At 38.5% G+C, this 17,080-nt stretch overlaps 1 protein-coding gene across 4 annotated transcripts in view; it reads left to right on the top strand.

Moving 5' to 3' along the window:
* The window catches only part of LOC122806592 (basement membrane-specific heparan sulfate proteoglycan core protein-like), a 1,657,353-nt gene that overhangs the window by 834,161 nt on the left and 806,112 nt on the right, over positions 1-17,080 (top strand). For all 4 annotated transcript variants that reach the window (XM_044077142.1, XM_044077143.1, XM_044077144.1 and 1 more), the window contains one exon: positions 15,394-15,588. In XM_044077142.1, the coding sequence (XP_043933077.1) occupies positions 15,394-15,588 (195 nt within the window). The remainder of the gene's footprint in view (positions 1-15,393; positions 15,589-17,080) is intronic.

Below are 17,080 nucleotides of genomic sequence, written 5' to 3'. Positions count from 1 at the left end.
CCATCATTCCCCCACTCAACCACTACCACTGTACTACTACTCACACCACCACTCATGTCTCACCCACACTCAGCTCCCCTCCCACCAGCTCAAGAACCATCCCTTTGCACCCCCCCACATATTCTACCAACTATATTACTGAAACATGAAGCATCCCTACAACTTAACATAGTAACCCTCCCACCATACCTATTACCCACAGAGCATAATCATAAAGTTTCCCTTATAAACAAACACATTCAAAAACTGAGAAAACTAATAATCTCATGCTTATCAAAACTAGCCCTAAGTGGAGACATCCACCCCAAACCTGGCCCTACCATCTCCAACCCCAATCTTCATAATCAGACTAGAAACCACAACTTCTCCCATATTACAGCCAATAGAAAGCCAAGTGACTTCCTTCTACTATGCCTAAATATTAGAAGTATATCCAACAAAGTCCATGAACTCCATGCCACCATAGACTTGTACTCCCCAGATATAGTAATCCTGACAGAAACCTGGCTAAAACCTCACATTACCAGTGAGCAAATACTCCCTACAGGTTACGGCATACTAAGAGTAGACCGGCTAAACAAAAGGAGGTGGTGTAGCTATAATATTTAAACAGCATCTAAACATCCAGATCTTAAAATCATCAGCTCCACAAATAGGCAATGAAGAAATAATATATACCAACCTCAAAATTAACCAAAACAAAACCATCAACATAATTGGATGCTACTTCCCACCTGGCCAAAACATCCCCCCCTGGAAAACCTCCTCAGCTGGTCTACCCACCATCTCCCCCAAGAAACTATCATCTTAGGTGATTTCAATATTGACTGGCAATCCTGTTCTGGCAACAATCCAGCCCATCATGTACACCTTCATGGCTTCACTCAACTAGTCCAGTCACCAACCAGGATAAATAAAAACTCCACCAAGCACACTACCCTGGATTGGATACTAGTCAGTAAGAGCCCCCAGTCATATATAACAGGCTGCTTATCAGATAGCCTCAGTGATCACTCCCCAGCATTCCTACTCAAAAAATACCCATACCAAGCTAAACCTGTCATCTACCATCAAATGCGTAAAAAACTAAACCTTAACCCACTCACATTCATCTCATCCCTCAAAGAATGTAACTGGCATCCTCTAAAGTACCTCAGTCTAGATGATGCAGTTGATTTTTTTAATACTACCTTCCTGAACATACTTAATTACCATGCTCCCATAAGATTCTCCAGAACCAAAGCACAACCCTCCCCATGGCTACAGAAAACCACTAAGTCAGAAATGAAAAACAGGGATAAAGCCTGGGAGCACTGGCACAAAACCAAAACCCCCGCAGCTAGACAGAAATTCCTAGAACTACGCAATAGAGTCAAAAAGCTAATAAAACAGGACAAATCCCAATACTACCAGTCTGCCCTAGTCTCCTCACAACACAGCCCCAAACAATTCTGGTCCTCCATAAACTCCATCCTCCACCCAGGTAAAGTCAGTACCCATCCTCCTAACATCCCTCACTCCTCAGAAAATATTGCTACCTCATTCAACACACACTTCACCCAAACCATACTATCACTAGCTAAACAACACAACCCCCCTCCCCTCCAACCCACACCTTCAACTAGTAATCTCCCACTGCCTTCTCTTTTTCTCCTGTACTACCTCCAACATAAAAAACTCTTAACTAAACTTAAACCCACCAAATTAGCAGCAGACAGCCTCCCAAGTGAATACCTACAAATCGCAGCTGATGCTCTGGCCTACCCAGTATCCATCTTGATTAACCAATCTCTGTCAGAAAGTTACGTTCCCACACTGTGGAAAGTATCACATATAATTCCCCTCCACAAAGGTGGACCCTCCACAGAACTAACCAATTACCACCCCATAGCTATTCTCTCTCCACTCTCCAAAATACTAGAGAGATGCATACACTCTCAGGTCTCAGACTACCTCCTTACTAACAACCTCCTTTCCAGTACTCAGCATGGTTTCTGACCAAACCATAGCACCACCACTGCCTTACTCTCCTTTACTAACACTATCCTTCAGCATAAAAACAATGGCTATCTCTCCTCTGCTACTTTCCTAGACCTATCTAAAGCATTTGACATGGTCCCACACAAACAACTTATCTCTGTCCTCAATAACCTATCCTTCTCACAATCGGTCACCAACTGGTTTCAGAGTTACCTGTCTGACCACCAACAGTCCGTTGTATGGCAGAATTACATATGTCCCCAACTACCTGTCGCCATAGGGGTTCCCCAAGGATCCATCCTTGGACCCCTACTCTTCTCTGTTTACACCAATAATCTAGACTCTGCCACCAAACATGGCACACTCATACAATACGCAGATGACTCGACCATCATCTGCTCAGCCCAGTCCCTACCAAAACTGCAAAAAGTCACACAGGAAGCCTTTTCCTCTGTTGAAAAATGGTTATCCGATGCCCGATTAATACTCAACCCAAACAAAACTAAACTACTCATCTTCCAACCCAACAAATATACTCAAAACAACTCTCACTTTAACATCACAGCAAAAGACAGCACCACTATATACCCAACTGAACACACCAAATTGCTAGGAGTGGAAATAGACAATAAACTAAAATTTGACATTCACATATCCATGACTATAAAAAAAGTCCACAAAAAACTAGGAGCGTTATACAGAAATAAGCAATTTCTCACCAAAGCAGCAAAGATTTCAATGGCAAATTCCCACCTTATCTCCACCCTACTTTATGCCTCTCCAATATATACCAACCTAAGGCAATGTGATCTAAACAAGCTAGAGACCTGCTACAACAAAATCGCCAAGTTCGCCACAGGGGCATCCTACCGTAGTCACTACTGTCTCTCACTTGCTGAACTGGGCTGGCTTGAACTCCCTCACCTCCTTCGGTGGTATCAACTCTCACTCACCCACAAACTAGTAAACCATCCACTAAATGTCCCATCCCTCCAGAATCTACTCCAACCCTATCGCACCACAAGACCACTAAGATCCAGCAGCAAAAATCACTTGCCGATCATTAAAGCCAATAACTCTGCTGGTGAAGCACTATTCTCTTGCACCATAGCCAAATTATGGAACTCACTCCCACCCACAATTACCTCCATACCATCATGCACCCACTTCAAAACTTTACTAAAAGCGCAACTAAAAACGTGCTGGCTATGCCCTTGCAACTCCCACTCTAATATCATCCACCCCATCCAACCACTACCTTTCTTTCCACTCCACTAACTACCTTGATTATAGCAAGCTCAGATGCTCATAAGCCAGTACTTAGTATACAGTACAAACTTCTTCTTCTTGTAACATTTGTTAATGTCTGGTATGCACTTCACAGATAAAGATTCTAGTTGTCTACTGATGTACTATGTTCTTCATCTGTAAATATGTTGTAAGTAATTGCTATGTAAATTGTTATTCACTATGTAATCCAATGTATATACTGTCTGTTTATTTTAACTGTGGAGCTTTTCTCCCCGGGCCTCCGCTGAAAATGGACCTACGTCCAGTCGGACACTCCTGGTCAACAAATTTAAATAAATAAATAAATAAATAAAAATAAATAAATATAAAAATACCTGGATATGTTTGTTCAGGAAGACATTACTGACTCTGGTTTTGTCTCCCACACATGTGATTTCTAATAAATGTTGAAACTCTTATCAAGACTGTTTATTTATTTAATTATATTTTTAAATTTCCTTAACACCTATTACCCCTACTTTATGCATGAGCTGACATCGACTTGTGGAATGGTTTAATGAACGATTAATTAAAAACTGATATTAGGTACAAGGAAGTTTGAAGCCAGCTTAAACGGGAATACAATAATATGCAATTCTGGCATGTGTTATTTGTGTCAAGTTCAGCATCTTCCTGAGCTTTCTCAGAGCACTTCACTGGCCCTCTTTAAGAGAAATCTTGACAAGTGGGTGGGAAATAGGAAGTTCACCCCGGGGATCACTTCAGTGGTCTTGATTGACAGGGGCACTGGAAAGTAACTTTGGGCAGCATGATGCCAGGGAATCTTCTTGTGCTAGGCTTTAGGTTCCAGGGCAGTTAGCCTAGTACACACCTGTGAACCTATAAATGCAGGATCTGGCCTACACCCCCCGCCGATTGTTGATGGAAAATAATCCCATAGTAATCCATAAAGTCTTTACAAATTCAGATGCTGTCACCAGTTTTATGCTTGATACTACATGTGTACAGATTACACAGTGAACCTCTGTAGTGCCAGCCATCTATGTCATAGTTTTGAATTGCAAGTATCCCCCAGAACGGATGTGGGAAGCTGCAAGAATATGTAATTATGCTGTTATATGTTGATGACAGATTACATTTAAACACCCTCTCACCCTGGCATGTAGCAGGCTTGGAATGTCCATTAGTTATACTGATAAAACACATATGACAAGCCCAGATCAATAAAAAAAATAACAACATAAATGGCTTTCTTCTTGGACTATCTTCTTATTCATTGTGCAGAATGGCTGTAAGTTGCAGGGTACACAGAAAGCTTGTCTATGTACCAAGTACTGCATTGTAGTTTAAGGGTCTTTGGACAGATCATATGATGTCCATATGTGTGGTGTACTTGTAAACAGCACTCTGGTAATACACACTGGCATGGATCTCAGTTTATTAGAATGAATAGCTGGGTTTCCTGAGTGGAAAACCTTGAGAAAGCAACTGTTTGCCTATAGCAGCTGCTCAAAAAGGTCTCTCCTTCTCTTTTTCATTTCCCCTGTGATCCTACAGTGCTGAATTAGTGTACTGTCTCAGTCCATGCCCACACACTAGTTCAAATATTTGCAAAAACATTTTGGCAACTAACTTTGAATGTGTAGTCACTGTCTTGGGCTATTTGCAGAATTAGAAGAACTTGTCAGGCTCTCCTCTCAATGACATTTTTTGGGGAAGTTGACTATGGCTGGATTGATCTGCTAACCAGATCTGAGTTCTGTTTTACTTCATTGGCCTACCCTATTGCCTCTTCCACTCTACCACCCCCACACAGGTCTTTTATTGGGTTTGATTCACCACCTCCAGCTCCAGAATATCTCATTGGTTAACATAATTTGACTTAGTTCTTTTACCATGATATATATGCACCACCACTACCTCCCTAAACATTCTCAGTCTTTCTCACTATATCTGTCTACATATTTAATTTATAACTGTATTTTAGAAATTCCACATTATTTCTAAAACTTTCTAAAAACTGAAGAGATTTGAACTTTAATACTTGTTATGATTACCACTTTAATACTATCACCGTCTCCTGAATTAGTACTAAAGGTCCATAGGTAAGTACTAGACAATTAGTCTGAAGACCATTACAAGCCTCTCCAATAAACGATATTTAAAAGTTCTTTCCAGCCTCAAGGAGGGCAACATAAGATACACTGGGGAGAATTTGCAACTGCTGGTCCAATTACCTAAGTTTCCACACTGCTCGACATACAGCGGAGGTTTGTACCATTGGAGTGGGATAAATTGAGATATTAACTTATCACACTGAATCATCTTATTAATGTGTTAATGAAGGTTTCATTCCTTTGACTGGCATTTGAGGAGCCATTTGTTCTATGAAGGAATAGGAGGTCAAGGAGGACTGAATCTTTTATGGCTCCAAATGCTTGACACAGATTATAATCCAGGAGTCTGAACGAGACAGAAATAAATAAGTGTTGGACTAATTACAGTCAGACTCCACAACACTACTTCCTTCACTCCCTACATCCAAAATCAAACATATCCTCCTACCTCAAGTCCAATTACTCTACCTACACAAATTCTATTATTAAAGCAGTAGTTTCAGTCTGTTGCCACCACTCCATGTTATACAAAATACATCCAAACTGTTAAAGACAATACAAAAATGCATCATTAGTCTGACTCTGGTCTTTATTTGCACACTATATTAATTCCATCCTTGGTCCAAAACAATTTAAGATCACAAATCTTAGCTCACACAAACTCCCCACCCCAAAATTTTGTCTTCAAAATGGACGTAATATTAAATATAATACTACTCAAAGACATTGTCACCACAGATACCGGTGCTCAAGCCACATCCAGAAAGGGCTGTTCCAAAAATAAATAAATATTAAACCTCTATAAATAATAGTAGTTATCATCGCATAAGGATGTATTAAGAAAGAACCCAGCTGCAAGAGTTATGTGGTGTGGCAAAATGGGCCCTTTAACTTGATCACAAAAAACAATGATTCAGAGAGATATGAGCTGCAATGAATAAAGACCTCATTATCAGCTAGTCTGCTAATCTTCACTCACTGATTACTGCAAATGCTAATAAGCACTTTGCTGTGGTAACCATCAATGGAGAATCATTCATTGCATTGCAACTGGCATCCCTGATTCACAACCCCACACACAAGCACACATTCAAACACACACAAAGACACATTCTGCTACCTGTCAACTGCTCCTGAATTTCAGAATGTTCATGATGTTTCTTCTTATAATTGCCCTGACCCATTTCACAGACCATCAATAATTCCGGACATTAGAGTTTTGTACTTCTTATAGTTCAGAATATGCTTTGTGCCACCAAAAATGTTGTTATGTTCACTTTTTATATGTCTTAGAGTAACACTTAAAAACTGTCTATTGTCTTGTGCCACCCCATTACAGGCCCTGTTTGTAAGGCCAAGGGAATTTAGATGTATGATAGTCACCCCCCATAACACACACACACACACACACGCACACACACACACACACACACACACACACACACACACACACACACACACACACACACACACACACACACACACACACACACACACACACACACACCTACTCAATCTATCCTCAACTACCCCCTACTGTGACTGCCCATACAGATACACATTAACCTGAGACCACTCAAGCTTCTGCATGAACATACAGACACTACCACACATATATACACACATACCTACTGAGAGCAGACACAAATCTGCATGCGCACATGCACGCGCGCACACACACACACACACACACACACACACACACACACACACACACACACACACACACACACACACACAGACCTACTCTACCTATCCCCATCACTTATCCTACAACTCTTACAACTTTCTTCACCTAACAAAAAATATCCTTTTCTTCAGCAATTTTAACATTAGGATTGTCCAAATACTGCAAGAACTAACCAGATCCAACCTTAACAGGCCGAATAACTCCCTCCTCAATGTAACTATTACAGACATGCCTCATAAACCTCAGAGGTTATGCATCCACTGTACACTCTCCCATGGCCTTTTCTCTGTTCAGTATCATGCTCAAGCTCTCCAAAGAAAAATTTATTCAGATCAAAATCTCAGAATCATGGCTAAAAGAATGGCAAAAGTGATACCAAAATTGATAGATATGGATCAGTGTAGTTTTGTGGAGGGGAGGCAAACATTTGACAATATTAACAGAACATTGATAATCCAGAGGGCAGCAGAATGTAAGAAAGTACCACTTTTATTGGTAGGTCTTTATGCATAGAAAGCACTTGACAGAGTAGACTGGGACTTCATAAGCAGGACAATGAAAGCATTTGATTTCCATGATACATTTATAAGGTTGATTAGAAGACTATATGAGAGATCGGAGGCACAAATTAAAGAGGATGAGGTCCTCCCTGATAATTTCTCCTTGAGTAGAAGAACTAGGCAGGGTTGTCCACTTTAAGGGACTCAGAAATCTGCGGAAATATTTCATATGGTAGTCAGGAGAAGCTGGCTCTATTTGCAGATGATATAATTTTATACATGACAAAACCAGAAAGGGACATTACATTGTTGTGGAACATTTTAAAACTGTTTCACATCTCCTTGGGAATTCAAAATGAATGAAGCTAAAACAAAGGCAATAGCAGTAAACTATGTACCCACACACCAATTGGTCCAACAATATCCATATTTATGGGGACATGATAAAATGAAGTATTTAGGAGTATGGATTAGAAATTACTCTGTTGTGGCAGCTAAGGATATGTAGGAACAGACTAAACAGAAGATAATACAAAAATTGAGAAACTGGAACTTTTGTTATATGGATATAGATACTAAGATGTAAGCCATTAAAATGTTATTAGTCCCTTTATTCTTATACACAGGTCAATCATACTTTTATCAACTGGAGGACAAGTTGTTGATAGCAATTAAAAAAAGAGTTGAAGGATTTTATCTGGGAAAGGAAGGCAGCAAGGGTCAAATGGGATAAGCTGATTCTTCCAGTAAAAGAAGGTGGTCTAGGATTACCTAATTTGAGAGGGTATTTTAGAGCAACACAGTTATACATAGCACAAGCAGAAAACTATAATTCAAAGTGGAAAGGAATGATGCTGACACAGGGTGGAAGATCAAGAAATAAGGAGAGATTGGGATTTTGGATGCAAACTCTTAAGGAGAACAACCAGTTATATTCATAAAATAGCAGGGAGTATTCTAAGAACCAAACCAGCACGAGGATGGAAAAAAGAGATTTTGCTGATAGGGTTGACTGTGGTCAGGGATGCAGATAATAGGCAAGAGGGAGCTGGAATTTATTGGAGAAAACTGGCAAAGGGACCAAGGTATTGGGAGCAAATAATGAGAAACAGAAATGTAATAGAATGTGAAGAGGCCAAGAATTTATTTGTACTGCAGGTTAGAGCTTGCCTTCCCTATCAAGTACTGATATCAGAATATAGGCAAAGAGAAATAAATAGGGGGCTCCTAAATGAAAGACTAGCACTGGTAGAGTTTTTAATAGAATCTAGAACAAAAGCTGCCATTAAAAAAGGAATAATTAAAGCATATAAAATACTACATAAATAAAATAAACCAGGTGCTCTAAGGGACCAGAACTTGTATCCATAAAGCATTTATTGTCTTACAGCTTAAAAAAGTTTAAAAACAAACTGCTTTTGTAAAAAATCAAACAAGTAACCTGTCCGATTTTTTTACAACAGCAGTTTTTTACAACAGCAGTTTGTTTTTAAATGCTGTAAGACAATAAACGCTTTGTGAAGACGAGTTCTGGTCCCTTGGAGCACCTGGTTTATGTTATTTCTGGAATACTTACTAGGTTTGCTACCTACTTGTCTTTTACTAAAATACTACATGATAATTATAAGAATCAATCAGAGGAGCTTAGAAAGGATTGGGAAGAGAAACTGGATAAGCAATTTACAAAGAGACAATGGAGGGATATATGTATTTCCCAAATATGCAACAAAGTCAAGAAGATTTAGGATCTTTGCTTGGAAGTGCTTACACAGGTATATGCATACCCCCAGTAGACTCCAAAGAAATTTTCCTCAGGTGGATAGCAAATGTTGTAGGTGTGACAGGCAAGAAAGAGGTGGCTGGAAACATTTTTTAGAAGTGTGATGAGCTGGCAGACTTTTGGGATTCTCTGTGGACCACTCTGTCTGAGATGCTGGGTGAACAGATTGGACTGACTGGGGAGATGATTTTTTTGAGTTATGCTACAGAATCAGAATTGTCTAGACCTAGAAAGCCTTGCTGAGTCTAATTATGTTGGCTGCCAAAAAAGCAATTACTAGAAAATGGCAATTGCTATACTTCCCATTCAAGTTCAGTTTCTGAAAAGCTAGTTTTCACTCAACTTTTTAAAATATTTCAGATATATTCAGCAATATGAACTCCTCACCAAACACCAGAGGAGGAATCACCATTTTGGGGCATAGTCATAAATATTGAGAGATATGATAAAGGCTTTTTAATTACTCCTGTCCACAATCATATCTCATTTAATATGCAGATGACTCCAAAGTCATCACCACAGCCGATAACCTAACCTCTCAGATCTGAACACACTTACTCAAATATCTTTCAAAGCGATTGAAAACTGGCTATCCAAAAACCAACAAATCTTAAATCCTAAAAAGACCAAACTCTTGCTTTTTCTACCTAAATGCCTCAACTACCTTAAACCCTCTTTCTCTATATCATACATTAACAAAACTCCGATCACAGTAGAATCACATACTAAGCTTCTGGGGGTTACAATAGATGACCAGCTCAAATTTGACCTTCATGTTCTCAACTGCATCAAGAAAAAACATAAAAAACTTGGACTACTCTACAGAAACAAAAAAATGTTTAAGAAATGAGGTTAAACTCTCTCTCCTTCTCATGTCTACCTGTTCTATGCTTCATAAATCCTTACCTACCTACAGTCCTCTCTCTTAACAAAACCAGAAGCCACCTATAATAAAGCTGCCAGATTTGCAGCTAACCAAACTTTTAAATCTCACAAGTGTCTTTCAACACATTAAACTGGTTAGAATTTCCCCACCAACTACTACTCTCCCAGCTTCAGATCATACATTCCATTCTGTATAAGATCTCCTTCTATCCTGTTATCTCCTCACTTGTCTCCTTCTACACCCCCTACTAGGGGCCTTAGAAGCTCTGATCAAAATCTATTACAAATCTACAAACCAAAAACTTCAATAGGACACAATCTGTACAGTTACTTCCCCTCCCTCTTTTGGAACAAACTTTCCCTGGATATTAGAAGTATAAACCACCCTCAACAATTCAAAATTGCTCTCAAAATCTTTTTAAGTAGCACTAGGACTTGCCACTGTAAACACCCTCCCTGATCTTATCCTTACTCAATGACCACAGCCTCCCTGGTAAAATGGCCCTCATGCCTACTTTATCACTCCTGCCTACTAAATCTAAAGCTTCTGACACTTCTTTTACTGCATATAGCACAGTTAAATCATACCTTCTTTCTAAATGCTCTTAGTATTCTTTATTTACTACCTGCATATACCAATTCTCCAAATCTCTACTTCTGATGTGATTAATGTTACTATCTTGTAAATGTCTGAGACTAACTGCATTAATTGCTCATTCAAATCCACCCTATACAAACCAATGCTTTTATTATAATTCTTTTATTATAATTATTATTATTACTATAATCATCATCTTTGTATGTATAATTGTAGAGTTTTTCTTCCTGTGCCTCCACTGAAAAAGTGCAACAGCTCAGTCGGACTATCCTGGTCAACAAATGTCAACTAAATAAACAGCCATTCACTCCTTTCTTCTCAATATCCTTGGAGTTGCTGGCTTAAGCTCAAAAGCTTCATACTTGTTCAAACATTACCTCTCAAAACAGGTACTTCCATACTAAAAGATGATTCCTAACTTTCCAGCTTTTACCCCAAAACAAAGTGCACTTCTAAGGTTCTGCCCTCTGTCTTACCCAAAATGTGATTTTCACTTCCACTAAGGCCAGACCACAAAACAAATATTAACAAAACTTTTTTTTCCTAAGGTACAAAAATAACCCATTTCCTTGCCCCAGAAGGAAGAACTGCTATTGTTAAATATTTCTCTCACTGCTGGAACATGGTCTCCCCTTATTTGCTGTCACATCTACAAAGTCCATGTCCCCTTTATAATGAACCTTATATGGTCTCTGCTATTTCTCCACACTTATGCTAAACAAAAAAAACATTGTTTAGTTTCAGCCAAAGCCAAATACCTGCCATGACACAAGCAATGTGACCTACTGCCAAGCTTATTTCTAAAATTACTCAAACTAGAAATTATCTAGAACTATCTAGAAGGAACCTTGACGATTGGATGGGAGAAAGGAAATTCACCCCGGGGATCACGACAGTTGCCCTGCTAGACAGGGGTCCAAGGAAGTAAATAGTGTGGGAAGAAATAGCCAGGGAATTGTTATGGCTAGGCTTGTATAGGCACTAGGGCTGATAGCCTAGTACCAACCTATGAACCCCCAGTATTAAGCAGTTGCCTATACATTTAACAAAACCACCACCAGTTTAGGTCCTCTACTTAAAATACTCCTTCCTTCCTTCCTTATGTACTCCCACTGCAGGCTTATCAAAACTAATTATAGATACTTATTCTAAGCCAAAAACTCTTGAATTTTAACAGCATGATCAAGAAATCAGAACTGTAAAGGAACTTCTAAATGTAAATCCGTTATAACCACCCAGATCAATAAATCTCTAATACATCAGATATAACCATAAACCTACTTACTTTCAGCTCAACAGCTTTTGTAATCCTTAAGCGCACCCCCTTAGATTCTTCTTCTTCTCTTTCAGCTGTTCCCATTAGGGGTCACCACAGCGGATCATCTGTTTCCATTTCTTCCTGTCCTCTGCATCTTGCTCCATCACACCAACCACCTGCATGTCCTCTCTTACCACATCCATAAACCTTATCTTAGGCCTTCCTCTTTTCCTCTTACGTGGCAGCTCCATCCTTAGCATCCTTTTCCCAATATACCCAGCAACCCTCCTCAGCACATGTCCAAACCAACTCTGTCTCACCTCTCTGGCTTTCTCTCCAAACCGTCCAACCTGAGCTGACCTTCTAATATACTGATTCCTAATTCTGTCCATCCGTTACACCCAATGCAAATCTTAACATCTTTAATTCTGCCACGTCCAGCTCTGACTCCTGCCTTTTTGTCAATGCCACTGTCCCCAGCCCACATAGCATAGCTGGTCTCACTGCCCTCTTGTAGACCTTCCCTTTCACTCTTACTGGTACTCGTCTGTCACAAATCACTCCTGACATTCTTCTCCACCCACTCCATCCTGCCTGTACTCTCTCCTTCACCTCTCTTCCACACTCACCATTACTCTGAACAGCTGAGCCCAAGTACTTAAACTCATCCATCATCGCCACCTCTACTCCCTGCATCCTCACCATTGGGATTACACTTCACTTTTCACACCTTGTTTAATGATACTTCCCTCTACATATTTCTGCCCCCTATACCTGCTCATGATTCATACAGCCCTCCTTAACCTCCATTATCCCCCTAACTCTAACTTCCTCCTTTTCATACATCTCAGATCTAATTAACACTTTTATACTTCAAGAGCATGTCAACAGTATTATGCATGTTAAACCAGCTTATTTAACTTTCAGATGTTAGTATTTTAATGCTGAGTGCACATTCCTATGTCGGGTCTGATCTACTTCAGTAAACAAATTTAAGTAAATAAATTAAGGTGACTGCCACAGTGGACAGATTGATGTAACAGATACTGGGCTCCACTGAAATGTTTTTTTTACAAAAACATGATAATGTGCTCTGCTGTTTACAGTGGCCAATAGACATTCCAGATTGCGCAGTGGAACCTTACACTGCCCCCGTGTCATAGCTGAAATCATGACAGCAATAAAGTACTTGTAGTCATAACTCATTTTGAAAGCATCCAAAGGAAAACACTGCAGTACTCCCTGTGTACTTTTGGTCAGCAGCAAATACCTAATTCAATCCATCTTGAATGATTTGTCATCATACAGAACTTTTTGTTTTTTGCATAACTCACAGCTGACTTGACCTGCATTTCAGTTAAACAATTACTGCAGTTATTCCTCACAGGATTTTATTTATTTGTTTATTTTATGCTTTGTTGTATAGGTTAGTCCCATTAGGCTACTGTCCTCTTTTCAGGAGAGACCCAAGGTGATATTCATACTGACTAGAAGAAATATGGCCAGGGCACCAGGCAACTTCCATAGTCTTTTTTTTTTTGACATGTGGCAGAATGGGAATTAGTAGGACACAATTACTCTTTCATCTGTCTTTTCTGTATTGACTTCCATCTTTTCTGACTTTTTCCTTCATTGAATTATCCAGGAGAATTCTATCTACAAACAATAAGAGCTCCGCCTCTTACAAATTTAAAAACATCTCAGTTCCCCTAGAAATTTATAAACATTTCTAACTTTACCCCTTAGACTTCTGTATTTCTTGCACTTGGATACTATGGGCCAAACATTTCATTACATTATAGAGAATAAAATTTTAGATCCAATATGTGCCTAAGGAAAATTGATGTCAGAAATATACTGCAAAACACTGACAGCTAAGTTGAAGGCATTTTTTGGTGGTGTGATTGCATTTGCAAATGTGTATGTATGTGTATATATAAACACACAAACATGCACATTTGCATTCAAGTTCTCAAAAGTAAGCAAGTGGACAAAGCTTGAGATAATCAATGCTGGGATGATGTGCACTGGAGCCAGCATGACTGGAGTATTAATAGAACACTGAGACCTGGTACACAAGTGTTAATGGAACTGCTACCCTCCTTTACCACTTGATTCCTGGGCATGCATTACAGGGAATATGTTGACAGAATTGTACCTAGGTTATTTGGTTTCCTGTGTAGTTCCCTGAACTTGTACCCCCTCATCTCTATGTTGATGAACTAACTATAAATGAAAAGTCTTAAAGATGAAAGTTCTTCTGCTCTGAAATTTTAACAGTTTTCTTGTTGCATATTTAACAAGCAGCTTGCTACAGTTAAAATACTTAAGTCACACTTATTTGGAGAAAAAAAGAAGATACATAAAGATGTAAAATTTAACTTCTCTCTCTCTCTCACACACACACACACACATCTCTGAGTCTAAAACATCAAATCTGCAATTAAACTAGTGCTGACATTTCCTTATGTCAGCATTAAGTACCAGGTGATATTCCTGTTACAATGTTCTCAGCATCACTATATTGGACTGTGACAAACAGCAGGTTTTCCTAGCTGTAGACGTAAGGGAAAAGTTAAGAATTTGGCTGAGTGAGATTTGCACAATTTATTGTGTACAAACAGAGTAATGTTTTGATGGTAGCAGGATTGTAGCCATTAGTGTCCTAGTAGTGCCAATAGCTTAACAGGTAGTATGCTTGGCTTCGGTGCAGAGAAATCAGAACATTGTGGTTTCTGTTCCTACCAGAGTACTTAGGTTAGTTTCTCCCATACTGATACTGCAGTAGAGCATAAACAGGTGCTCCACTCCTGAGTGTGCTTTGTTTTGTATAACATGTTAAAACAGGGCTCCAGACTATTCCTGAGCTCTTATATGAGCACGGGCATGACAGCAGGTTCAGTAATACTGCTCAGAAATAAAGACATCTGATGTCATAAATACACAATCATTGTCAATAACACAAAGGATCAGAAGATATCTAAAAGTTATGTTTGCTGTAAGACTTTAACCTTGTCTACATGAAAATAATCTCCATTAGTTATTAGACAACTTTTTGTTACACGGTTTAGAAGCATTTATTTTAGTCTACAACTATAGAGTATGTTTTTAATAAAAGAGAATATGGGAAAGTGGTATTGTATCCCTTATTTTATGCTTACTTTTTGTTGTTTGACTGAATTCTGATATTTGCTTGACTGTAAAAACCTGTTTCTCAGATAAAAAGATCTAAAGAAATAATGCTTAATGTTTCACATTTATATCTTTCCTACAGTTAACACCATGTCTAACCTTCTTTTTGTAGCTGTAGTTTAACAGAATGTGTTATTTGCAGTCTTTTTAGGAACTTGCCCATACCCACCAGAAATACCAAATGCTCGGCTATTGCCACTGTATACGAAAATGACAGAATTTCCTGAACTTGTAAAAGTGTTCTATGCATGTAACAAAAACTGCAAACATGAGCAGGGAGACAACTTTATAGCCTGTATTCGGTCTGCATGGCAACTACCGACTATGGTTTGTAAGTGTAAGTATTGTTTTTTGTTTACTGTCTTGAACATGTCAGTATCTGCACGTTATATTTTGTTCAGAGAACACGTCTTTTAAGAGTAAATGCTCAGAACATTTAAGGTACTGTCTTACAGCACTAAAAAGCAACAAAAGTAGGAGAGCTGAAAACTTTCTGAAAACATCTATTGTGCTGAATCAAAATAACTAATTGTGAAAATAAAATACTTCCAGTAGCATTTTCAGTACAATTACTTAACATTATGCATTACACTAATGTGTTGAAGTTGACAGTCATGTCAAAAAGTTTCTAGTATTAAGGCTGGGGTACATACAGACTTAATACCAGGGACAAAGAAGCTAGGTCTGCATAAAGATGAGAGAACATTTCAGTAAGGTTCTGTTAAGGAAGATAGGCTGTCATATGGCCATGTAAAGAATGCTGCAGTAATGTTTGCAGCCAGGCGCTGCTAACCTGAATCTGACTACTGGACATTAAATTAATTCTGTGCAATGATTTTCCTAATAAATTGAGAAGCACCTTGGGATCATACCTCTCAACTGCCCAGGATTTCAAAGAATTTCCAGATTTTGCTCATATTTTTGGTCTGTACCTCATACAATTTGTTGTTTTCTTGCAAGTTACTGAAAATTGATGACACAAAATATTGACAGACATTTGAAGTTCAGATTTATTTTTCTATTAACATTTCACATGAATTGGAGTAATAATTAATAACTGTCCCCAGTTGTGGTCCTTTGTCCCCTTATTATTTTTGGCTTTTTCCAGAATTATTGAGCAAAGAGGTTGAGAGCCGTGGATAGCAATGAATTATTTTCTTGAAACTACTCAATGTAGAATATGTATGAGTATAACCAGAATGCTAATCAGCATATTGAGTAAATTTCAGACAGACTTGATATATAGTTTAATTTAAAAACATTCATATAAAAGCACACTAATTCAATGTTATATTTATCATGGTGTATGCAATGATTTAAACAATACCAAAAACTTTTAATATTCTTCATTAAGTAACAGCAAATAGAAAAAGAGGATGTTAAAAAAATTGGTTGAAATGTGCAGGAGTAATGTGTACATACGCACCACATTAAATAGAGAGATCGATGTGCGTTATATGGTTTATTGTTTTTATTTATTTATTTCTTTGAGAAATCAGCTGACCTGCAGCATTCCACCATACCTTACCATTAATACATTAATTTCCTTGGCTGACTAGAGGCTGTACAGGAGTGAACTATTACCAAGTTGGCCTCATTATTTAGGGAAGTTTAATTTTGGGTGCTGTGAAACGTGAACAATATCAGTAGGGTGTCTTTGCGATACTACACTACAAGGTTTATCATATGTTTTTAAATATTTTTAGTTCACCCCTATGGTACAGAATGTAGTTTCCAGTACTGGTTCAATACAAGACAAAAAAGACATAACGCCAAGTACATCTTTTTCTTCTATTAAAATATGAAGTTAATATCACACAGACTTTCCT

The sequence above is a fragment of the Protopterus annectens genome, chromosome 7.part0 (assembly GCF_019279795.1).
Source record: "Protopterus annectens isolate FY-2018-M chromosome 7.part0, PAN1.0, whole genome shotgun sequence".
In the NCBI taxonomy this organism is placed as follows: Eukaryota; Metazoa; Chordata; order Ceratodontiformes; family Protopteridae; genus Protopterus; species Protopterus annectens.
Note: the sequence above shows the minus strand (reverse complement) of the source record. Positions and strands in the feature narration are given on the sequence as shown.